The sequence below is a fragment of the Schistocerca cancellata genome, chromosome 2 (genome assembly GCF_023864275.1).
Source record: "Schistocerca cancellata isolate TAMUIC-IGC-003103 chromosome 2, iqSchCanc2.1, whole genome shotgun sequence".
In the NCBI taxonomy this organism is placed as follows: domain Eukaryota; kingdom Metazoa; phylum Arthropoda; class Insecta; order Orthoptera; family Acrididae; genus Schistocerca; species Schistocerca cancellata.
This window is the reverse complement of record NC_064627.1, coordinates 481,077,860-481,105,212: the sequence shown is the minus strand read 5'-3', so window position 1 is coordinate 481,105,212 and position 27,353 is coordinate 481,077,860. Positions and strand designations below refer to the sequence as shown.

Genomic DNA, 27,353 nt, shown 5'->3' with positions numbered 1-27,353 from the left:
GACCAGCCTGAGAAAATAAAATATGCGAGCGTAATCTGGCTAGGGTGAAAGCATGTTTGCGGAGGGAATGTAAATAAAACTTAATGGGGTCGTCGTGGGGGTGTTGTGAGGGTGACATGGTATAGAAGGTGGAAAGTGTAACATGAGGTTGAAATGAAAATGAAAGTAACTGGAGATCTGTTGTGAAAAAAGGCGAAAAGGTGTTGGTTTGAGATGAGCTTTGTTGATCCTGTGCTGAAGGAACATACAGTTTAATGTCCTGTGAAAATTTCATGTCAGTGGCTACGGTGGTTCCTGAAACACAGGAAAGCCGAGTCACTAAATTTAACATTGTTGGGATAGGGCGTTCCAACTCCCCTTAACATTTTTGCATTGTTTAATAGATTATATTCATTAACAGGTGAAGCTCTGAATATTGAGGTCATGTGCTGATTTACTTTGTAGGAGTCTGAAGATCATGGCTGGGCAAATGATATTTGAACAGGTTCTAGGTTTTCCAATAGATGGTATCAGGATAAAGTATCAGTGATGTAACATTTGACTCATGCGGTGCTTTTGCAAGGGCTACACGAGAAACTAAGATCGAGCCACTGCAACCCAACTATCTATTGCTCTGCTTAAAAGTTGATGATTTTGTGGAAAACAGGAGAAATAGCACTAAATTCTGTCATCTTACAAACTATTGTATTTGACTACGTTTTTCTGTAAAAGTCTTCGTACATGTATGGGCACTGTGTGCAAACATTAATGCTGCTTTTTAAGTAAAGGTAACATTTAAAAGTGGAAATGTCCTTCAAAAAGCATTACTTGGTTCTGAACCCAGAACATTATTTTATTTGATTATGAGAGACTATAATGATTTATTAAGGGGGTTGCAAATTATAAATTCAGTTGCTGGTGTTGTACAAGAATACTGGGTACAATGTTACCAGCTTTTAATTAGCTTTAGAAGTAGTGACATTCAGATGAAACAAGAAGGAAAATTAATGCAGAATATTATGTCTAACAAACGAAATCAGTCACATTAAACTTACTGTAATTGTTGTGAGAATAAATCACAGTGGCAAGGCCCATTGTGAAGGTGTTACCGACAGACGTCAGTAGATCACGGGAAGAACCAAAGTTTCGGAATGGGCCAGTATTGTAACCATTATATTTTATTTATTTTGCCGTTATTACATGTGACTTGCACTGTAGAAGGTATGGCAGTCCATGTTTCACAGTTGCTCAAGCACAGCACTAGAGAAGGCTTGGATGGGGAACAGTGATACAAGCTTGGCTGAGAACTAGATGAATGTGGGGAGGGGAGTAGTGAGCGTGCAGCAGATTACATCATGGTTTCAACCATGGGAATGTATATTTCATACTTTGGCTTTTTGGAACATCTACCATGTTTCAACTGCAGTTTGTCAGAATTGGATTGACTTTAAAATTGGACAAATACTCAACAATACTATTCATTTCAGGAGGAGATAGTTAGCCTAGACAGGGGCCTGTGGTGCATTTTTGTGTTTCATGCTGCAGTGTTGTCGATGGTCACCGCGACATATGACGGGAACGAAAGATGGTGTCAACTGCTAATTCTACATGCCCAATGAAAGAACAGTGGGCAAACAATACTTTTGGAAGCACGTGTCATTGTAAAATTCTCATGTCGATACAGGAACAAAATTCGATACGTATTCGGATAAAAACAGCTATTTTCTCAAGTCCTATGGTAACCACAACCTCAGAAATCGCGATGTATTTGGAAAGAACAGCTAAATATTTGTGACTATGAAGATACGCATTCCACAGCTGTGCCATTAGGATTATTATTATTAAAATAGTGACACCTTAGGTGACAGGGTTATTAAGTGAAAACCTAGAAAAGAAAATCCTCTGCAAATAAATGTAAACCATTTCTTTTCTTGTATTTTATTTCTTCTTGTTATATAAAAATGTGGACGATCAATAAACAGCATAAATTTAGAATAGGTATAATGTTAACTATTTAGGCAGATATTTTGTCAATAAAACAGTTTGTAACTTTGATTTGTCAGAATATGTTAAAAATAAATTTTTCTCAAGAAGTCTCTTGAGCCTTATAATCAGGTCATCTTATATTCGAGTAAATGTGTTATGGTATTTATTGAGTGTCTACATTCTGATAATACAAGGTGAAATAAAGTAAACAAAGAGCAATGATTTACATTACTTTCTATCCTCACTTCCTTTTCTCCTTACTGTGATATCACTGTTTTTGATAATAGCAACCCATCACTATCATCATCATCATCATCATCATCGTTGTCATCACCACTTGGATCACAGTATGCCTATAATTATGTGAAACTTGCTTCATGTTCTGTATCTGATATTCGAGATTATGATGTGTTATGTAAAATTATTTTGAAAACATTATCTTGTCAGTAATGTTATAAGAAAACTGGGCGTGATACTCTGTTTAATCTCTGCTACTTTATTAAAAATCATGACTGATAATAATACTGTTAACTTCCATTTTCTTTTGAAACTACAAAATAGCTATTGCCCACACTTGGCTGGGAAACAATTCATTTGGTATTTTACTGTCCGTGAAAAGAAATGGTTTGCTTTTGTAATAATTGCATTTAGAAAAGTGACTGCAGGTTCTAATGCATGTAATATGTAATTAGTAATTACACACAAATTGGCTTTTGAATAACTGGAAAACAAATGAAAGGCTTCTGTATTTAATTCCCACATTTTTAATGAATGAAAGATATTTTTTCTTTTTATCTAAAGTGCAGGAAGATACTGAAATAATGTAGTCATAACAAACAATTTTTAATGCTTTACTAGACACTGTCTGCATGCAAAAATCAGATTCCCTTTTGCGAGTACAGCTCAGTGTCATAGACCTAATTCCTTCAAAGACCCAGTGGCAAGAGAGCAAGAGCACAAGATAACAAGAGAACTTTTCTCGCTTGTAGAAGTCCTTTGACTATATTCTAATAGTGTTGTCATTGTGTAATTTTCGTCGTAATTTTTGCCTCATTACTAGTTACAAGGTTCATGCCTCACTGCATTACGTAATGTTGGTACCATGAATATTATTTCACTTAAGTACACTAGATACTGTCATGTAATAATTGTTTCTCTTGGTGTGGGAGAAAATTCATTGAGTATGGCTTTGACATCACAACGGCAAATCAAAATAATCAAGCATCTGATGGATGTTACTCATATACCCTAGCAAACAGTCATGCCTTTTCCTTAGACTGATTATATGAAGCTGATACACAAGTAGTTTTTCATCAAATGCCACAAGAAATTGCTGAGCTAGTTATGTTCTGCATTGTATTTTAAGCCCCAGCCTCATCACCATCCTCACGTACTAGCCGATATTTACTTTGAATTCTGAGATGTATACAGCCTTCATTCAAATAATTTCTCCAGTAATCAGAAAACCTTCAACACAGTTCTCTTGCATACAGTTAACAATTCGTTAAAACCTCCTCTAATTGGCCTGTGAAAGTTTTGAGTGTACAAGTCTCATTCTTTAATTTTCTATATATGTGACGTTCTTTTCTCTGACATCAAATTTTTTTCCTGCTGTGCATTTTTTTGTGGCCACTGCTCCATGAGCCCCCGTTGACTAAAAATTCGCATTGTGTTATTTGCATGAACCAATTGTATACCACAAAGTTGAAGACCCACATTTTTCAGTGGTGTCAAGGATGTAATTTGCATCCATTATTGATTGCTATAACTTACAGTTCTTACAGCATTGGTAGTACAAGCAAACTGAATGATACAGTATTTTGTCCTCTTAGTTCCCTGCAACTGAATTGGCAGAAATTGTACCACTTGGAATTAATGCTGTAGCCAACGCTGAACATTGACTGTGCTGCAGACCAATAACAGCTGAACATTGTGCTGCAGACCAATAACAGCTGAACATTGACTGTGCTGCAGACCAGTAACAGCTGAACATTGACTGTGCTGCAGACCACTAACAGCTTTTAACACTGTTGTTGAAACTTGTGTCATTTGTTATGCCATGTTTCAAGTGTCCTGTGTGAACATATTTTAGTTCGAAGTAATTTCTCTCATAGAAATGTATATATTTTTTGAGTATTTGTCCTGTTCCAAATCTCTTTCAATTCGACTAATAAGTAATGGATTCAGGTGAGCTGCAGTTTAAACATGGTAGATGTTCATAAAAATCCAAGATACAACCCCACAGTTGGTAGCAGAGTCAGTCCGGATGTGGAAAGGGTGCTTCCGGATGCCATGACGAGTACAGGGTGCAACCAACTGCAGGTTGTGGCCCATGTCGATACCAATGGTATGTGTCACTTTGGATCGGAGGAGATTCTCTCTGGTTTCGGGCGGCTAGCAGAAATAGTAAAGACCGCCAGTCTCGCTTGCGACATTAAGGCTGAGCTCATCATATGCAGCATCGTTGATAGGACAACTGTGATCCTTCGGTGCAGAGCCGAGTGGAGGATCTGAATTAGAGGCTCAGGTGATTCTGTGACTGTGTAGGCTGCAGATTCCTTGACTTACACAATCAGGTGGTGGATTTCTGGGTTACGCTTAATAGGTCAGGAGTCCCCTACACACAGGAAGAGGCTACACGGGTAGCGGGGGCTGTGTGGAAGTGACTGGGCAGTTTTTTAGGTTTGAGGGTCTCAGGAAACCACAGAAATGACGTCCGCCTAAAAGGGGGCAGGTAGAGGACAGTAAGGTAGTTGTAGAAATGATTGGTATTGTAGTTGTAAATGGTCATAGCTATGTTGGGAAAGAACCAGAGCTCCAAACCCTAATAGAAAGCGCTGAAGTTCAAATAGTTATAGGTACGGAAAGCCAGAAATAAGTTCGGCCAAAATTTTTTCAAATGACCTGACAATGTTCAGAAAGGATAGATTAAATACAGATGGTGGTGGAGTATTTATTGCTCAGTAGTAGTTTACCTTTTAGTGAAATAGAAGTAGAGAGTTCCTGCAAAATGGTATGGGTAGAGGTTATACTTGACAATCAGACAAAACTATTAATTGGGTCATTCCCCCCCCCCCCCCCCCCCCCCCCCCCCCCCCAAGACTCAGAAGATATAGTTGCTGAACAGTTCAAAGAAAACTTGAGTCTCATTTCAAATAGGTACGCCACTCATAAATTATAGTCGGTGGTGAATTCAATTTACCCTCGATATGCTGGAAAAATTATATGTTTAAAGCTGGCGGCAGGCATAAAATGTCATCCAAAATTGTACCTAATGCTTTCTCAGAAAATTACTTTGAACAATTAGTTCATGAGCCCTCTCGAAGCGTAAACGGTTGCAACAAAAAAATCCTGGACAAATAGGGAGTATCATGAGAAATACAGGGATTAGTGACCACAAGGCAGTTGCTGGTGGCTGAATACCATAACACCTACAACCCTCAAAAAGAAACACAAAGTAAGTCTCCACTCCTTCTGATCTGATCACATGTTGTTGTTGTTGTTGTTGTTGTTGTTGTTGTTGTGGTCTTCAGTCCAGAGACTGGTTTGATGCAGCTCTCCATGCTACTCTATCCTGTGCAAGCTTCTTCATCTCCCAGTACCTACTGCAACCTACATCTTCTGAATCTGTTTAGTGTATTCATCTCTTGGTTTCCCTCAACAATTTTTACTCTCCGCACTGCCCTCCAATACTAAATTGGTGATCCCTTGATGCCTCAGAACATGTCCTATCAACCGATCCCATCTTCTAGTCAAGTTGCGCCACAAATTTCTCTTCTCTCCAATTCTATTCAATACCTCCTCATTAGTTATGTGATCTACTCATCTAACCTTCAGCATTCTTCTGTAGCACCACATTTCGAAAGCTTCTATTCTCTTTTTGTCTAAACTATTTGTCGTCCACATTTCACTTCCATACATGGCTACACTTCATACAAATACTTTCAGAAACGACTTCCTGACACTTAAATCTATACTCGATGTTAACAAATTTCTCTTCTTCAGAAACACTTTCCTTGCCATTGCCAGTCTACATTTGATATCCTCTCTACTTCGACCATCATCAGTTATTTTGCTCCCCAAATAGCAAAACTCCTTTACTATTTTAAGTGCCTCATTTCCTAATCTAATTCCCTCAGCATCACCAGACTTAATTCAGCTATATTCCATTATCCTCGTTTTGCTTTTTTTGATGTTCATCTCACATCCTCCTTTCAAGACACTGTCCATTTCGTTCAGCTGCTCCTCTAGGTCCTTTGCTGTCTGACAGAATTAAAATGTCACCGGCGAACCTCAAAAAGTTTTAATTTCTTCTCCATGGATTTTAATTCCTACTCCAAATTTTTCATTTGCTTCCTTTATTGCTTGCTCAATATACAGATTGAAAACACCGGGGAGAGGCTACAACCCTGTCTCACTCCCTTCCCAACCACTGCTTCCCTTTCATGCCCCTCGACTCTTATAACTGCCATCTGCTTTCTGTACAAATTGTAAATAGCCTTTCGCTCCCTGTATTTTACCCCTGCCACCTTTAGAATTTGAAAGAGTGTATTCCAGTCAACATTGTCAAAAGCTTCTCTAAGTCTACAAATGCTAAAAACGTAGGTTTGCCTATCCTTAATCAATTTTCTAAGATAAGTCGTAGGGTCGGTATTGCCTCCCGTGTTCCAACATTTCTACAGAATCCAAACTGATCTTCCCCAAGATCAGCTTCTACCAGTTTTTCCATTCGTCTGTAAAGAATTCGTGTTAGTTTTTTGCAGCTGTGGCTTATTAAACAATAGTTCGGTAATTTTCACACCCCTGCTTTCTTCAGGGTTGGAATTATTATATTCTTTTTGAAATCGGAAAGCATTTCACCTGTCTCATACATTTTGCTCACCAGATGGTAGAGTTTTGTCAGGACTGGCTCTCCCAGGGCTGTCAGTAGTTCTAATGGAATGCTGTCTACTCCCGGGACCTTGTTTCGACTTAGGTCTTCCAATGCTCTGTCAAACTCTTCACGCAGTATCATACCTCCCATTTCATCTTCATCCTCATCCTCTTCCATTTCCATAATATTGTCCTCAAGAACATCGCTCTTGTATGCACCCTCTATATAATCCTTCCACCTTTCTGCTTTCCCTTCTTTGCTTAGAACTGGGTTTCTATCTGAGCTCTTGATATTCATACAAGTGGTTCTCTTTTCTCCAAAGATCTCTTTAATTTTCCTGAAGGCAGTATCTATCTTAACCCTAGTGATATACGCCTCTACTTACTTACATTTGTCCTGTAGCCATCCCTGCTTAGCCATTTTGCACTTCCTGTCGATATCATTTTTGAGACATTTGTATTCCTTTTTGCCTTCTTCATTTACTGCATTTTTGTATTTTCTCCTTTCATCAATTAAATTCAGTAACTCTTCTGTTACCCTAGGGTTTCTATTAGCCCTCGTCTTTTTACCTACTTGATCCTCTGCTGCCTTCGCTATTTCATCTCTCAAAACTACCCATTCTTCTTCTACTGTATTTCTTTCCCCCATTCCTGTCAATCGTTCCCTAATGCTCTCCCTGAAACTCTGTACAACCTCTGGTTCTGTCAGTTTATCCAGGTCTCATCTTCTCAAATTCCCACATTTTTGCAGTGTCTTTAGTTTTAATCTATAGTTCATAACCAATAGATTGTGGTCAGAGTCCACATCTGCCCCTGGAAATGTCTTACAATTTAAAACCTGGTTCCTAAATTTCTGTCTGACCATTATATAATCTATTTGAAACCTGCAGTATCTCCAGGCTTCTTCCATGTATACAACCTTCTTTTATGATTCTTGAACCAAGTGTTAGCTATGATTAAGTTATGCTCTATGCAAAATTCTACCAGGCGGCTCCCTCTTTCATTCCTCACCCCCATTCCATATTCACCTACTATGTTTCCTTATCTTCCTTTACCTACTATCGAATTCCAGTCACCCATGACTATTAAATTTTCGTCTCCCTCCACTATCTGAGTAATTTCTTTTATCTCGTCATACGTTTCATCAAGCTCTTCATCATTTGCAGAGCTAGTCGGCATATAAACTTGTACTACTATGGTAGGCGTGGGTTTCATATCTATCTTGGCCACAATAATGTGTTCACTATGCTGTCTGTAGTAGCTTACCCACATTCCTATTTTTTTATTCATTATTAAACCTACTCCTGCATTACCCCTATTTGATTTTGTATTTATAACCCTGTATTCACCTGACCAGAAGTCTTGTTCCTCCTGCCACCGAACTTCACTAATTCCCACTATATCTAACTTTAACCTATCCATTTCCCTTTTTAAATTTTCTAACCTACCTGCCTGATTCAGGGATCTGACATTCCACGCTCCGACCCATAGAACGCCAGTTGTCTTTCTCCTGATAACAACGTCCTCTTGATTAGTCCCTGCCCGGAGCCCCGAATGGGGGACTATTTTACCTCCGGAATATTTTACCCAAGAGGATGCCATCATCATTTAACCATACAGTAAAGCTGCATGCCCTCGGGCTGTAGTTTCCCCTTGCTTTCAGCTGTTTTCAGTACCAGCACAGTAAGGCTGTTTTGGTTAGTGTTACAAGGCCAGATCAGTCAATCACCCAGACTGCTGCCCCTGCAACTACTGAAAAGGCTACTGCCCCTCTTCTGAAACCACACGTTTGTCTGGCCTCTCAACAGATACTCCTCCGTTGTGGTTACACTTACGGTACGGCTATCTGTATCGTTGAGGCACGCAAGCCTCCCCACCAATGGGAAGGTCCACGGTTCGTGGGGTTCTGATCACATAAGCGTAGAAAAGATGTGCAGTGATTTCAAAGAGATAGTGTTGATGGCAATTGAGATATGTATACCACATAAATTAATAAGTGATTGTACTGAGCCCCCATGGTACACAAAATGGGTCAGATCACTGTTGCAGGAAAAAAAAGCATGCCAAATTTAAAAGAACCCAAAATCCCCAAGATAGTAAAGTTTTGCAGAAGTTCGAAATACAGTGCGTATGTCAATACGAAATGCCTTTAATAATTTCCACAATGAAACTCTGTCTGGGAATCTGCAGGAAACCAAAAGAGATTCTGGACATACATAAAGCACATCAGTGTGACAAGATGCAATCAATATCTTCATTTCGTGATAACAATGGTGAAGTCACTGATGACAGTGCCACTAAAGCAAAGTTATTAAACACTCTTTTCTGAGGCTCCTTCACCAAAGAAGACGAAGTAAATAATCCTGAATTCCAATGAAGAACAACTGCCAAGATGAGAAACACAGAAGTAGATATCTTTTGTGTAGCAGAGCAGCTTAAGTCACTTAATAAAGGTATGCCCTCTGGTCCATATTGCATACCAGTCAGGTTCCTTTCAGAGTATGCTGATACAATAGTTCCATATTTAGCAATTATATACGATGACTCGCTCACAGAAAGTTGTACCTAAAGAGTGGATAGTTGCTCAAGTCACAACAATACCTAAAAAGGGAAATAGGAGTAATGCGCTGATTTAGAGGCCCATGTCGATTTGCACTAGGATTTTGGAACATATACTGTGTTCGAACGTTATGAGTTACTTTGGGAGAAAGAAAAAAAAAAAAAAAAAAGGATTTATTGACACATAGTCAGCACGGATTCAGAAAATCTCATTTTTGAGAAACACAACTAGTTGTTTATACTCATGAAGTAATGAATGCTGTCGACAGGGGATGTCAAATGGTTCCATATTTTTAGATTTCAAGAAAGCTTTCGACACCGTTCCTTACAAGCATCGTGTAACCAAACTGTGTGCCTACGGAGTATCGCCTCAGGTGTGCGACTGGATTCGTGATTTCCTGTCAGAAAGGTCATAGTTCATAGGAATAGACGGAAAGTTATTGAATAAAATGGAAGTAATACCCAGCGTTCCCCAAAGAAGTGTTATAGGCCCTCTATTATTCCTGGTATATATTAACGACATAGGAGACAATCTGAGTAGCTGTGTTAGATTGTTTGCAGATGATGCTGTCATTTACCATCTTGTAAAGTCATCAGATGACCAAAACGAATTGCGAAATGAGTTAGATAAGATACCTGTATGGTATGAAAAGTGGCAACTGACCCTGAATGAAGAAAAATGTGAAGTTTCCACATGAGTACTAAAATACTCTATGATGATCTAGGTGATAATCTAAGCAGCCCTCTTAGATTGTTTGCAGATGACACTGTAATTTACCGCCTAGTAAAATCATCAGACGATCAATTCCAATTACAAAATGATCTAGAGAGTATTTCTGTATGGTGCGAAAAGTGGCAATTAGCAATAAACAAAGAAAAGTGTGAGGTCATCCACATGGGTACTAAAGAAATCCGATAAATTTTGAATATACGATAAATCGCACAAATCTAAGGGCTGTCAATTCGACTAAATACCTTGGAATTACAATTACGAGCAACTTAAATTGGAAAGACCACATAGATAATACTGTGGGGAAGGCGAAACAAGGACTGCACTTTGTTGGCAGAACATTTAGAAGAAGCGACAAACGAACTAAAGAGACATCGTACATTACACTTGTCTGTCCTCTGCTGAAATATTGCTGCACAGTATGGGCTCCTTACCAGGTAGGATTGACGAAGAACATCCAAAAAGTGCAAAGAAGGGCAGCTCGTTTCGTGTTATTGCACAATAGGGGTGAGAGTGTCACTGATATGATACGCGAGTTAGGGTGGCAGTCACTGAAACAAAGGTGGTTTTCTTTGCAGTGAGATCTATTTATGAAATTTCAATCACCAACTTTCTCTTCCAAATGCGAAAATATTTTGTTGACACCCACCTACATAGAGAGAGATGATCATCATAATTAAATAAGAGAAATCAGAGCTCAAATGGAAAGATTTAGCTGTTCCTTTTTCCCACGTGCCATTAAAGAGTGGAATGGTAGAGTAGTAGTATGAAAATGGTTTGATGAACCCTCTGCCAGCCACTTAAGTGTGAATTGCAGAGTAACCATGTAGATGTAGAAAAGAAATCCGCTAAATTTCAATTATGCGATAAGTCACACAAATCTTAAAGCTGTAAATTCAATGAAATACTTAGGGATTACAATTAAAAATAACCTAAATTATAATGATCACATAGATATGTTGTGGGTAGAGCAAACCAACGACTCTGATTCATTGGTAGAACATTTAGAAAGTGCAACAGGTCTACTAGAGAGACTGCTTGTGCCATACTTGTCTACCCTATTCTGGAGTATTGCTGTGCAGTGTGGGATCCGCATCACGTGGGACTGACTGATGACAACCGAAAAAGTTCAAAGAAGGGCAGCTCATTTTGTACTATCACGAAATAGGGGAGGTAGTGCCACAGACATGATACATGAATTTGACTGGCAATCATTAAAATAGGCATTTTTCGTTGTGACGGTATCTTCTCATGAAATTTCCATCACCAGTTTTCTCCTCTGATTGTGGAAACATTCTGTTGGCACCCACCTACATAGGGAGAAATGATCGTTACGATAAAATAAGAGAAATCAAGGCTTGCACAGAAAAACTTAGATGCTCGTTTTTCACCTTCCTCTGTTCGAGAGTGGAATGGTAGCGAAATAGCTTGAAGGTGGTTCATTTAACCCTCTGCCAGGCACTTTCATTGCGAATAGCAGAGTAATCGCGTGGCTGTAGATGCAAATAAACACTTTTGGTCTTGCCATTGTTGCTTTCACTGACTTCATTGTTTTAATTGTTTCACTGTTTGAATAACACAGGCCAAAAGGCACATAATTCAGCATTAATGATGAGACATGGGATCCATTCGATTGGCACAGCTCCGGTGGCCAGCAAATACAACCCCACGTGTGTGGTCATCAGATAAATGGAACATCTTATATTACACAACATAAAAATGTTCAGCAGCAATAGTTTGAGTTGGGAATGTAAGGTGACCAGGTATTTATTGAATAACAAATTTAGGAATGAAGCTAGTCTTATAGTTGGGTTAATATACTAACTCTTCAATATTTTGTTTCCACTGATCTGCCAAGTTTGAAGAGAATACTATCTTTGTTTATCCTGTATTGTTTTAGGTTCTAAATTTGAATTGTAGTGATTTGAGTTAAGAATATACATTGTACTTACTTTTGTGAGGTCTTGTTTTATATGTATAAAATCCCTGGCTCTTACTGGTTATTTGGGATTGATTTCTATGTACTGGTAAAAATTGGTTTTTCTATTTGTTTCTCTTATTATGTCTACTATTTCTTGTTACTTCCACAGTTCCATTCACCCCTTCTGTTTTTTAAGCATTTCAGCCACTCCACTGATGCATTTTCAAATCGCTACCTTCCTCCTCCCCTCACCCATTGCCTTCCAGCTTAAGAGTTTTGCAGTGCCCTGACTTACCTTGCCTGTCTTGTCTCTATATTTTACGGCTATGTCTTAATTCTTTCGTTTGTACACCATTCAGTTTTGTTTGTTGTAGTTAGTTGTTTTTTTAAATGTAGGATTGCTCTTGGTTTTAATTACTAAGTGGTCATTATCAGTGTTTAAACGTGGCTAGTCCCCCCCCCCCCCCCCCCTCTCTCTCTCTCTCTCTCTCTGTGTGTGTGTGTGTGTGTGTGTGTGTGTGTGTTAAAGATTGATATATTTTACAAATAATAAAAAAAAGCCATATATATATCTCTTCCGTCCAATTTCTTCCAGGCAGTGTGTGAGGCTGAGTTGTGATGCAGTCATCTTGCATATATGAAATGTAGTTTTGGCGCTGGAAAAAAATTTGTTGGCACTATGTTACAGGTATGTGGCTTTTGATCCTCTTGGCCATAAGCTGATCACTGGAATCTCCAATGTGCCACCACACTCAACTCAGTGGGACCGTTCAGCAGGTAGCCATCATCTTAGTCATCACCACCATCTGTACCACCATCAGCCTTTCCATCGTACAGCTGCTAGACATCACGCATTGTATTGCACCCATCATCAGCAATCAACAAATGTGCCTGGTGAACGGAGTGAGGAACAGTTGGAAAGGGATGGCAGATTTAATGATGGGATTTCATATCTTACATCTCCACGTGAAGGCAGAACACAAAATGGCACTTGGGAAGTTACAAGCTCATCTACATCTGCCACCAGTCCACCACCTGACTATGAGAGACGCATCTCTGTCTGCTATAGATCATTAGCACAGCGGTACGAGCAGCTGCTCCAACGATATTTTGATCTTGTGCGTCCTCGTTTTGTGGTTACGGTATGTTCTGATTTGTACAGTTGTATAAATTTATCATTGCAATATTTAAATTTGAATTGACTGTATTTTTTTTACATATGAATGATAGTTCAAAGGTGAGATCAACAATGGAAAATCCATAATGGATTAATGACAGTTTATAAAAAGGATAGATTGCTGCTCACCATATAGCATAGTTGTTAGATGCGGACAGGCATGACAGAAAGACTGCTAAACACGTAAGCTTTCAGCCAGAAGGCTTTTTTCCGAAAAACACACACACACACACACACACACACACACACACACACACACACAGGCAAACACATCTTGCACACTCATGATGACTGTCTCTGACCCCAGGAGTCAGAGCCAGTGATCGTGTGTGTGAGCTGTGTTTTCATAAATGTGTATGTGTATATTAACTGTTTCTGAAGAAGGCCCTGTGGCTGAAAGATTATGTATTTTGTCGTCTTTTTGTTGTGCCTGTCTGCGACTCAGCATCTCAGCTATATGGTCAGTAGCAATCTATCCTTTTCATAAATTGTCAAAATTCAGAGGTGAGTCTTACAAGTGAAAAGAAGAGAACTCTGTTTCATTCTATTAAATTTCAAAATACTTTTTTCTCTCAAAAGAATTGTCTGTACACAGGTGAACATTCTGTATTGAGATGAAGCAGCAGATGAAACATTATAATTCTGATATTATACTTAAGATAAATTGAAAATAATGATAAAACTTCATCAATCTGAATGGGCTGGGTGATTTTATTTCATCAAATAAGGTACAAGAACCTAAAGGTGTTTTTTCCACGTGACAAAAGTAAAGATAAGATTTTTGCATTTTCAGTATGGTGTGGTCTATAATACTTGTTTGTGAAATTCACTTTCTGATACTTATTCAACCAATGAGAATTCATGGCTGATAATAATGGAAATTCCTGTATGGAACAATATGTAAAATACGGAAAAGGCAACCATTCACCTCAAATGTTGTGATATGTGGAACATAGACTCACACTACATTTCAAGTTCTGCCCCTTTTTGTAGGAAAATTACTCACATCACTTACAGCACAAGTTTCTCTGAATTGCTCAGGTGGGCGTTTTTTCACAGCATATCCTGCATCCTTTACTCTTATAGGATATGGCCTAAATCTCCACTAACCTGTTTCCCACAGCCCCACATCACATTTTCCATTCCCTCTTCTGTCTACACCACTCTTTCTCCATCCAGATTGTGTACTGCCATCTCCCACTATTCTTACAGAGTGAGGTGGTGCAATGGTTAGCACACTGAACTCACATTCTGGAGGATGATGGTTCAAATCTATGTCCAGCCATCCTGATTTAGATTTTCCATGATTTTCCTAAATCACTTCAGGCAAATGCTGGGATGGTTTCTTTGCAGTGGCATGGCTGACCTCCTTCCCCATCCTTCCCTAATCTTATGGGAATGATGACCTCACTGTTTGCTCCCTTCCCCCAAATCAACCAGCCAACCAACCAACAGTTTTCTCCTCACCAATATTATGTCTCAACATCCTTAGTAATCCACCCAGCGGGCTACTGTTAGTAGTTTCCCATAACATTGCATAGGCACTATTATTCTCGAGCCTTATTGTCTTCGTCATAGTTTCGATAGGTGGAAGTGGGTGATTATGCTGTGTCCACAAACATTCTCTTTGCTACAATCCCTCCTCCCCACTGTCACTAAATAGTGTTGACCTCTTTAAGAAATGGTTTGGGTTGGGTTCTTTAACTGGGGAGTGGTCAGTGTCCCCATGTACTATGTTACCTTAAGCTCTGAACATGCTAATTAACTGCTTTTGGGTTAGACTGTCTAAATTTGTGGGTCACATAAAATGGAAAACTTTGACTGAGGGAGTGATAAAGATTGTACAAATCTCCATGAAAGAAACCACAACTCGAAATATGCTACAATTGGTATCTACCACTATCACTGCAAAACAATTTGTAGCACCTGCCACTTGTCAGTTGTATTAGACTGCTCAGCCACAGAGGTCTGTCTTCACTTAATAGCGAAATATTTTCATATATATGAGGTAGATGAGGATTCAGAATAAGCACGTAATGAATTGTGGAAAGTCTTGGTTGCAAATTAATTTATTGATGCGCAAAGAAATCGTACAAAAGGTACAGAAAATATAGCTCTTGTATATGAGAAGCCAGGTGCCAAACTGATGTTATGTTAAGAAAAATAGTGGCAAGGAAAACAATTGCTGTTAACAGTTGATGTTAGCAATCATGCAGACAATAGTTGGCTATCAAAGAACATAACACTAGGAAAGCATAAGATGAGTACTCTGTCAACACACATTAATGTGACCAGCTGTCAAACTGAATGATCACCTTTTGCGGTGCACAACACTGCAAGATGTGCAGGAAGAGTGTCTTTGAGGTTCCGGAAGGTACCAACAGAGATGTGGAGTCGTGCCAAAACCAGTGCCGTGGCCAGCTGCACTAGATATCTCAGTTGAGTATCCATGGTGCGAACAGCCTGAGCGAGGTGGTCCCACAGTTTCTCAGTTGGTTTAAATTCAGGTAGTTTGGCGGCAAGGGGAGTACGTTGAACTCATCTTGGCGGTCTTCAAACCAAATATGTACACTGTGAACTGTATGAAATGCTGCATCATCCTGCTGATAGATGCCATTGTGCAAAGGAAAAACAAACTGCATGCAGGGGTGGACATAGCTCCCAAGGACAGATGTATACTTGTGTTGTTCCATTGTACTTCCAGAATGATGAGGTCACACAGGGACTGCCACTACGTCATTCCCAGACCAAATGCTCCCTCCTCTGGCCTGGATCCTTGCCGGGTGTTTGCTTTCAGGCATTTCATGCTGCAAATGCCAGCAGCCATCTGTCATCTCAAAATGCCACCTGTTGTCATTCAGTGGATGTCCAGTCATGGTACTAGCGTACAGCCTTCATCACCGATGAACAACAATCAGCATGAACCAGGCACCTGCTGCATAGGCCCATATGCAGCCACGTTTGCTTGAATGGTGATGGAAGAGAGACTGATGGTAGCCACTTGGTCATCTGGGCAGTCAGTTGCTCAACCGTTGCATGTCTATACACATGTACACATCTCCGTAGTCTTTTGTAGTTGCCTCGGCTGTGGTTTTGAATGGCTCCAGTTTGCCATGCATGGTATACTTTAACAACAGCAGCAGGCAAACAGTTTATAGAAATAACCACCTTGCACACATCTTGTGTTACTTCAAAACGTCCATCAAAATCTTGTCCACAGTAGTCTTAGAGACATCCCCTACCAGTTTGGTAATCTCTGGCACAGTCACACGCCGATCCACAAGCAAAACTTTTTCTACTTTTGTCACTGTCTTGTCCAAAACTGATGGACGCCCGCTGCTGGCCTAGTTGTGCATGTTTGTATGACTATCTGCAAACGCCCTACACCATTTACACATATTTTTTACGTCCATACACTTTTCTCCATACCCATTGGTCAGCTGGCAATGGATTTCAGTATGGGTTGACCCCTTAAACCACAGAAATTGAATCACAGAACACAATTTTCATGTGGTGGGACCGTTGATTTTTCCTTCCATCGTTAACGGTTGCTGTGCCGAGAATGAGCATCACAGAGAAGTGGGGGCTGGCGAGAATAGTGGTGTGGGAAGCAAGGAACATGGCACAGTTGTCAGATTGAAGCTAGCTTGCTCCATCGTGATGGGAGCTTGTTGGAGATGTTACTTTACGGACAATCCTTGTATTGCAAAGAAACATATGCTACAGGGACACATTCAACTTGTCCTGCAGTAGGTAAGGGCCAAAAACCACTCTTTCCATGATTCCAGCCTCCATGTTTATGCCAAAGTGTGCCTGAAAGCCACATTTTTTTGTGTTCCGACCAGTAGTGGCTCTTATGGAGGTAGAAAATACCTTCACGAGTGAAGCTAGAGCTGTCAGTCCATATTATCGTATTTATAAAATGTTCGTTATCTTCCACTTGGTACAAAAGCCATTCACATGACTGTACTCATCAGATTCAGTCTTGTGTGTGATAGTGTTGAGGTTATGTGTAATAATATGGGTGCAGTTCTTCGTGGTGCAACACTTCAACAACCAGTCTTACAGATAACTGGAACTGCTTTGCAATATCATGGGTACTACGCTGAGGTGATTGGTGAACAGTTTCATGAATCATGTCCTCTGTTTGTGGAGTTTGTCTAGTCCTTGTAAAACCTCTGTCCATTAATTGTGGACAAGGACTATCGGTTTCCAGAAGGTGTTGCTCCAAGCAATGGAAAACATCCTTATTGGGATGGTGCCTTTGAGGGTTGCGAGCAGCACCGTGCAGCATGCACACAAGCAGTGGTAGCAGCAGCTTGGTTATTGGATGCACCTATCACCAAAAGCATTTTTTTCTTCACACCATATGCCAGTGATCAGCCACTCAACAGTGGAACCCAGTTCTTAACAACACAGATGACACAGCTGTTGCTGCACAGGGAGTGACATTTGAAGAAGTAGAATGCAACATAACATGTACTCTTGAGGAACTTGCCATGTACTATGATGACAACCACTTGAAACCCAAGCCAGATAAAACTCTGGCATGTGCTGTCTCCCTACTCAGTAAGGCGGCAAGAAATTGAACATAAACTAGAAAGGATGCAAGTCACTGTGCCCATACCTAATACGTAGGGTTAACATTGGCCCATGCCATAACCCACAAACAACAATGTTTATCTGGCTAATCATTTAGAAACAAAAAAAATTATGAGACGCAACTTTTGCCAAAAACAGATTCTTAATTTTCAGTCCCCCCCATGAACCATGGACCTTGCCGTTGGTGGGGAGGCTTGCGTGCCTCAGCGATACAGATAGCCGTACCGTAGGTACAACCACAACGGATGGGTATCTGCTGAGAGGCCAGACAAACGTGTGGTTCCTGAAGAGGGGCAGCAGCCTTTTCAGTAGTTGCAAGGGCAACAGTCTGGTTGATTGACTGATCTGGCCTTGTAACAATAACCAAAACGGCCTTGCTGTGCTGGTACTGCGAACGGCTGAAAGCAAGGGGAAACTACGGCTGTAATTTTTCCCGAGGGCATGCAGCTTTACTGTATGATTAAATATTGATGGCGTCCTCTTGGGTAAAATATTCCGGAGGTAAAATAGTCCCCCATTCGGATCTCCGGGCGGGGACTACTCAAGAGGACATCGTTATCAGGAGAAAGAAAACTGGCATTCTATGGATCGGAGCGTGGAATGTCAGATCCCTTAATCGGGCAGGTAGATTAGAAAAATTAAAAAGGGAAATGGATAGGTTAAAGTTAGATATAGTGGGAATTAGTGAAGTTCGGTGGCAGGAGGAACAAGACTTCTGGTCAGGTGATTACAGGGTTATAAATACAAAGTCAAATAGGGGTAATGCAGGAGTAGGTTTAATAATGAATAGGAAAATAGGAATGCGGGTAAGCTACTACAAACAGCATAGTGAACGCATTATTGTGGCCAAGATAGATACAAAGCCCACACCTACTACAGTAGTACAAGTTTATATGCCAACTAGCTCTGCAGATGACGAAGAAATTGAATAAATGTATGATGAAATAAAAGAAATTATTCAGGTAGTGAAGGGAGACGAAAATTTAATAGTCACGGGTGACTGGAATTCGAGTGTAGGAAAAGGGAGAGAAGGAAACATAGTAGGTGAATATGGATTGGGGCTAAGAAATGAAAGAGGAAGCCGCCTGGTAGAATTTTGCACAGAGCACAACTTAATCATAGCTAACACTTGGTTTAAGAATCATGATAGAAGGTTGTATACATGGAAGAACCCTGGAGATTCTAAAAGGTATCAGATAGATTATATAATGGTAAGACAGAGATTTAGGAACCAGGTTCTAAATTGTAAGACATTTCCAGGGGCAGATGTGGACTCTGACCACAATCTATTGGTTATGACCTGTAGATTATAACTGAAGAAACTGCAAAAAGGTGGGAATTTAAGGAGATGGGACCTGGATAAACTGAAAGAACCAGAGGTTGTACAGAGTTTCAGGGAGAGCATAAGGGAACAATTGACAGGAATGGGGGAAAGAAATACAGTAGAAGAAGAACGGGTAGCTTTGAGGGATGAAGTAGTGAAGGCAGCAGAGGACCAAGTAGGTAAAAAGACAAGGGCTAGTAGAAATTCTTGGGTAACAGAAGAAATATTGAATTTAATTGATGAAAGGAGAAAATATAAAAATGCAGTAAATGAAGCAGGCAATAAGGAATACAAATGTCTCAAAAATGATATCGACAGGAAGTGCAAAATGGCTAAGCAGGGATGGCTAGAGGACAAATGTAAGGATGTAGAGGCTTATCTCACTAGGGGGAAGATAGATACTGCCTACAGGAAAATTAAAGAGACTTTTGGAGATAAGAGAACCACTTGTATAAACATCAAGAGCTCAGATGGAAACCCAGTTCTAAGCAAAGAAGGGAAAGCAGAAAGGTGGAAGGAGTATATAGAGGGTCTATACAAGGGCGATGAACTTGAGGACAATATTTTGGAAATGGAAGATGATGTAGATGAAGATGAAATGGGAGATACGATACTGCGCGAAGAGTTTGACAGAGCACTGAAAGACCTAAGTCGAAACAAGGCCCCCGGAGTAGACAACATTCCATTGGAACTACTGACGGCCTTGGGAGAGCCAGTCCTGACAAAACTCTACCATCTGGTGAGCAAGATGTATGAAACTGGTGAAATACCCTCAGACTTCAAGAAGAATATAATAATTCCAATCCCAAAGAAAGCAGGTGTTGACAGATGTGAAAATTACCGAACAATCAGTTTAATAAGCCACAGTTGCAAAATACTAACACGAATTCTTTACAGACGAATGGAAAAACTAGTTGAAGTCGATCTCGGGGAAGATCAGTTTGGATTCCGTAGAAATACTGGAACACGTGAGGCAATACTGACCTTACGACTTATCTTAGAAGAAAGATTAAGGAAAGACAAACCTACGTTTCTAGCATTTGTAGACTTAGAGAAAGCTTTGGCAATGTTGACTGGAATACTCTCTTTCAAATTCTAAAGGTGGCAGGGGTAAAATACAGGGAGCGAAAGGCTATTTACAATTGTAGCCTCTCCCCGATGTTATTCAATCTGTATATTGAGTAAGCAGTAAAGGAAACAAAAGAAAATTTCGGAGTAGGTATTAAAATCCATGGAGAAGAAATAAAAACTTTGAGGTTCGCCCATGACATTGTAATTCTGTCAGAGACAGCAAAGGACTTGGAAGAACAGTTGAATGGAATGGACAGTGTCTTGAAAGGAGGATATAAGATGAACATCAACAAAAGCAAAACAAGGATAATGGAATGTAGTCAAATTAAGTCGGGTGATGCTGAGGGAATTAGATTAGGAAATGAGACACTTAAAGTAGTAAAGTAGTTTTGCTATTTGGGGAGCAAAATAACTAATGATGGTGAAGTAGAGAGGATATCAAATGTAGACTGGCAATGGCAAGGAAAGCGTTTCTGAAGAAGAGAAATTTGTTAACATCGAGTATAGATTTAAGTGTCAGGAAGTCATTTCTGAAAGTATTTGTATGGAGTGTAGTCATGTATGGAAGTGAAACATGGACGGTAAATAGTTTGGACAAGAAGAGAATAGAAGCTTTCGAAATGTGGTGCTACAGAAGAATGCTGAAGATTAGATGGGTAGATCACATAACTAATGAGGAAGTATTGAATAGGATTGGGGAGAAGAGAAGTTTGTGGCACAACTTGACCAGAAGAAGGGATCGGTTGGTAGGACATGTTCTGAGGCATCAAGGGATCACCAATTTAGTATTGGAGGGCAGAGTGGAGGGTAAAAATCGTAGGGGGAGACCAAGAGATGAATACACTAAGCAGATTCAGAAGGATGTAGATTGCAGTAGGTATTGGGAGATGAAGAAGCTTGCACAGGATAGAGTAGCATGGAGAGCTGCATCAAACCAGTCTCAGGACTGAAGACCACAACAACAACAACAACAACAACAACAATTTTCAGTTCCCTAGAAAAGGTCATGTTTCTTTTAGAGTTCTCTGGCACCCCCCCCCCCCCCCCCTCCTTTTATTTTTTGCTGTTCCAGATTCACCACAATACGAAACCATTGCTTTTCGTATTATGGAGTTGATATTAATAAGTTTCTTGCAAACAGTGCGACCATTTGGCATGCCCCCACATTATGATTCACACTTGATGTATATCGTCCAAGGTTGGAGCTAAATACCAGTATGACTACAGAAGGGGCCAAGAATTTTAGTATAAGTGACTGTCATACTTGTGAGACAATATTTATAGATGAAAGTTAGCAGGGGACATTGTACAGGGTGTATACGGCCCGGGACATCCGGGAATTCCGGGAAAAACCCGGGAATTTTTTCATCCGGGACAAATCCGGGAAAAACCCGGGAATTTTTTAGAATGTGACGTGTAAGATCTGATACGCTGACAAAGAACTTTAGTCCACTACTGCTGAATAATATTGCAGCAATTAAACACAAATCAGAGAGTAACACCAAAATAAAAGTTTAGTTGCATAGAAAATGGGTAATTTACACAATGCACAGACCAGCTTACCGACACCATTAAGTGTCAAAGGCTTTAGGTCGAAGATTATGCAGTACGTCCGTAACAACTAACGTGCATTCGATGTGTGTGACGTCACAATTGTTTACATTTCTAACAGATCGCCAGAAAATATTACGAATAGTGGCTTGAGATGCGTTACTTTCAAAGGAAATTTCCACACAAGATTATTTATGTTACGTGTGAGAATGTGCAGTGAATTTCTTAAATCACAGGGCGTTATAACTCTCATTCAAAACGTAACAGGATCAGCCATTTGAAAAATGTCGGGCCGAGAAGATAAGTCATTTATGCCACTATTTAAAATTTTACCGGCACGTTTGTATTTGATATGACTTAACGTGTAACACACGCTAAAAAAAGACCTAGCTTCAAGTTAGTTTTCATATTTAATGTTGTTTTTACATAGATAAAAATTATGCGATCGATGGCAAAAAGTGTAATTGACCTTCAAAAAAATGTACATAATGTGTTACTGGGTAATGTCACAAGGCTCTTCATGCCAGAACACCTCGACTTTTCTACGCAACTGATAATCATTTTGGCACGATTTTAATTGCCAAATTAGAGCCTGTTAGTAGGCCTACGGACTTCCTATCATTGTAGGACTAATATCAGTGGATGCCAATAGACGATGCAATTCTCGTTCGTACATACACATCTACTTACGAGTTAACCGCTGTAGAAACGCACTTTGCTGAGTTGAGCGAGCTCGGCCCACGTTCGTAACGTATGCGCCGCGGCCTGTCTTTCTCGTAGGCCTCGTGCTCTGAATAACTGCCGTCATTCGCTAGCGAGATCACGTGACATGAACTATGACTGGCTGACAAAAGTGCATCGCTCAACGCAATCTCTATTTTAGAGTTTCGGAAGCTACCGTGCTGTAATTTGTGGAATTTGTGTATATACTTTAGCAATACGAAAATAAACTCTGTGCATATTGTCTGGCATCAAACGACTTTCCAAACGCATTGTTTTTCCTAGATTTCATTTTCTTAAATGCTGGGACGTCCTCCGCCGGTATAAGACCTTTACGATTCAAAGGACTGATAGGTTTTACAGCTCCGAGGGAAAGTGTACTGCTACTTAACACGGATGTATTTTCACCCGCTTTATACGTAATTTCATCCGGGAGAAATTGTGTTTTTAACCGGGAAATCCGGGAATGTTTTTTTCTTGTCCACGTAGACACCCTGTTGTAGGCTGTTCTTGTGGAAGTCCTACTGGGGAAATACGGATCCTCCTTTTCTCATTTTGGAATATGATCTCTGCTGTATCACCTCTCTTCATACAATATATTCTGAGTTAGAGACTCTTGATAATTCAATTACTTGCATCTGGAAATGTACAGGAATGCATTCCTTTTTGCTAGTTTTCTCCAGTGATTAGGTTTTTGTCGTCGTAAGAGTAAGTTTACTTGTGAGTACTCACATGATGAACAGCTTTGTAGCCGGCCGCGGTGGCCGTGCGGTTCTGGCGCTGCAGTCCGGAACCGCGGGACTGCTACGGTCGCAGGTTCGAATCCTGCCTCGGGCATGGGTGTGTGTGATGTCCTTAGGTTACCGTATTTACTCGAATCTAAGCCGCACCTGAAAAATGAGACTCGAAATAGAGGAAAAAAAAAATTTCCCGAATCTAAGCCGCACCTGAAATTTGAGACTCGAAATTCAAGGGGAGAGAAAAGTTCTAGGCCGCACCTCCAAATCGAAACAAAGTTTGTCCATTGTAATATGAGACACAATTTAGGTCGAATGAATGATACAGCTACAGTAGTTTGGTTCGAGTCTAAGCTTAGCAGTTAAGCTTTACCACGTAGCCATTGCTATGCGTCAGGCGCTCCGTCCGTATTTATACGGGTGCCCTTCCTTTTTCACGTGCTTCGTCTGGTTTGAATCGATTGCTTATTTTGCTTTGATCTGATAATTGCCGTTTTCTTTGTTATAGGTGTTTGCATCACTCTTAAGCTGAAAATGCGTTACTGCACTGTGTCATGCATTGTTTGTCGCATTCTGATAGTGCGTGTTTACGACCTGTCGCGGCTCGCGGCACGGCTTGCTTTTGTGCGCGCTACCGCCACGTACAATTTAAAAAAAAAAAAAAAAAAAAAAAAAGAGGAATCGTCTCATTAGCAAAACAATGGCAAGAGACCGCAATTTGTTGTTACTTACACTGCTGCTTTCTTTGATAATGATCAACAAGAATCAAATAATAGACTGCGTATGATAGAACATGTTCTGAACGAAAGTTAGGCGAAAATTTTTCTCCGTTTGAAAATCTTTGCGGTCGCTTCTTTATTACATCAAATTCTGCACAGAAATTAGAGTCATTTTAGATTTAAAAATCTAGTCACTTGCCGTGCTTCATTTCTGACTGTATCACTATTAGACATAAGAATAATACGAATATAAACATGACACGATACGTATATTCTTCCGCGTTTGCTGTTGTCTCACTCTAGTTTCGTAGTTTATTAGGCAGACAGGATTTAAATGAGATAGCAGCAAACACGAAAGAATACATGGCAAAATGTTTATATTCGTATAATTCTTATGGTGAAGAGAATACTGTATATGATTCAAATTTCATCAGGTTCCTATTAGCAACCATCTCTTCTCACAGATAGGAAAAAATTCAGAACGTAGAGTTGGCCATATTGACAAACATCCCAGTCTTGCCAGTCAGATTTTCGTAGTACACTGAAATTGTGCTACATTCGAAGATGAACAATATGGAATTTGTATTTACTTCGTTGGATAATGTATGAAAATGCAGTGGTCGAAACTCGCGGCGGAGAAAAAAAGCTCGTCTTCTCCTTTTTTTTTAAATTTATTTACTGACGCTGAGATTTTGGCGCCAGTATTTATCCTCTACAAAGTATTCCTGCGTAGCGCTACATATATTCGGCGGCAGAAGTTAGTTGTGGCGGCATATACCGACATTTTTCATAACTTCTGCTTGCTTTGCACTCGATTCTAAGCCGCAGGCGGTTTTTTGGATTACGAAAACCGGAAAAAAAGTGCGGCTTGGATTCGAGTAAATACGGTAGTTAGGTTTAAGTAGTTCTACGTTCTAGGGGACTTATGATCTAAGATGTTGAGTCCCATAGTGCTCAGAACCATTGGAACCATTGAACAGCTTTGTACCCAAGTACTCCAACTAGTCTCCCATTGTGGGCTGCTTGTGCTCTTGAATCAGTATACCACATTTTGAGAGCGTGCATCCAGTTTATAAATTATATGACAGCCTATGGTTTAACTGTGAGGTATTGCCCTCTCTTCTGAGTACTGAAGTTAAATGTACCAAGAGCTTTCTAAGTGCTGTTTCACTTCACAACTGCTGCCAAAATTGTTGTCAAGTAATGCTTAATTTTTTCCTTATGTAGTATCTTAACATGTGATTTTTAAAACAAAATCCCCTTTTTGAAACTCATCACGTAATTTTGTGCATCTTTTTGTTCATTTCCCCTTTTGTGGTATTTAATTTATTTATCGTCATTGTTAATTGTAATTAATTTTCACTCCCTGTGTAATTTTCTTTTTGCGAGTTCGTGTTTCTTCATGATCACACTGCTCCTCACCAAATACTGCAGTATAACGGACTGAAACAATATCAAGCCCATTCAAAAACTATAATCCGATTAAAATTACTTGACAGTTGACACTTCATTTTTTACACTTCATAGGCTTGGACTTAGATTCCTCCAGTCAGAGCTCTCAATATCATGCCAGAAAAGTTTACTACTGCCAAAACTGTTGTTCAGTTCACCTTGTCTGGCTTTCTTTCTTGTTGTGTTTGGATCCTGAATCCTCTATCTGAGCTTCAGTTTTGTATTTCATCACTCATGATCAGCGCGCGCGCGCGCACACACACACACACACACACACACACACACACACACACACACACATTTTATATGCAGTACTAAACAAGGAGTACTGGATCCTTCCGCACTAGACACAGTTCAGTGTCACATACATAGTTATAATAATCACAGAGAAGGGCTTATATTAGAAAAGTTTCATATGACATTATGTGAAATCAAATTGTTGAAGGCTGCAGTTCATTGTTGCTATTGTAATATCAGAGTCATAGGTGAAACAGCTTTAAGCATCATGGTGTTATAACGCAGTGGCTAGCGTACTGCCTGTCATGTAGAAGGTCGCAAGTTCAAAACTCATGATGTACAATGAATTTTTTTATTTCTAAATCTAATCAAAAGATTCTCATTATTATTTTTATTTAATTAATTGATATAAATGTAATTTCTTTATTTCTAATACTGTGCCGCATCATTTTCCGTATCATATTGACATTTTTACCATCTTATTTTTCTATGTATCATTGTTTTTTCATTTGGAATCTGTCTGTATTGTCTATAATCTACAACCAAGTGCCAACCAGGACTGCTCATCAGTTGGTGAAGTGGCAGTTTGTGTAGCCAGTGTGAGAATAGTTTCAGGTAACCAGTGAATGATAGCGAAAAATTACGATTTGTTGTTTAGTGCTGAAACTGAAATTTTTATGTCCTGAGTTTGCTTGTAGAGGTTAACTTAAATCACCATGAACAAAATGATCATGATTTTAGTTCTTCTGCTGGATGTTGACTACTGTTTTCTTGGATACATTGCATATCACGTGAGTGTGGTTAGGTTAGGACACGAGTTTGAATTCAGGGCTATGAAACATGCCGTTTGCGGTAGTTCAGTCATAGATCCTTTAAAATCGGTTGTTGACATGGCATCTCACTTTTCCATCGTACCTCACATCAGCCACTTCCAACTTGCTCTGCATTATACATTAACAGCATTTGTGAAGTGACCCACCTTGTTTTTGTGTCATCTATAACCGAGCTGTAACCTGCAGCCAATGTGGCAACACTAGTAGCAAGTGACAGACGTCAACTGTCAAATAATTCTAATTAGACTATAGAATAATGATTCACACCTTTATGTATTTAGTCCTTGCTGGATAACCACCTGCAGAACAGTCCACTGTCTTAATGTGCATGGGAATGCAAGTATTGGTTTCGAGTGATTGCTGTAGGACTGCGTGTGTCAAGTAAATTTATATCAAATTTGTACTGCGTTGTTAGGACCAGTATGATTTTATCATCATGAGATTGATTGCGAGTATCTGGAGAACAATTAAGCAGTTGTAATTTTTATGAATAATAGTTTGCAAATGTGGTTCAAAACTCTATTATTATTATTATTATTATTATTATTATTATTATTATTATTTAACAACAACTTACCATCATTGTAAATTGTGATTTTTTTGAACACATGAGAGATAGACACTTGCATCTCTCTTCCTGTTTCTTGTCTTGTAAGGATTTTGCATATACCAGGGAAAACTGTTGTGTTCTATTTTAACTGCTTGAATGAGAGCTTCAGAATTAAATCTCCAGGAAAATGTGGTAATAGATGAAAATTTGAAGCAATTTGTAATCTTGTGACTTGGGGAACTAAGCCAGAATAATTAATAATAGAAGACTAATAGGCACTAGATATATAAGTTTCATAACAGATGTTAAAATCAGAATTAACAGTTTTGTTCT

The 27,353-nt window shown here is 39.6% G+C and overlaps 1 protein-coding gene across 1 annotated transcript in view; it reads left to right on the top strand.

Moving 5' to 3' along the window:
* Window positions 1-27,353, top strand: part of LOC126155481 (uncharacterized) — a 330,938-nt gene that overhangs the window by 83,992 nt on the left and 219,593 nt on the right. The window contains 1 exon segment of the mRNA XM_049916231.1: window positions 12,736-13,189. Coding sequence (XP_049772188.1) covers window positions 12,736-13,189 — 454 coding nt within the window.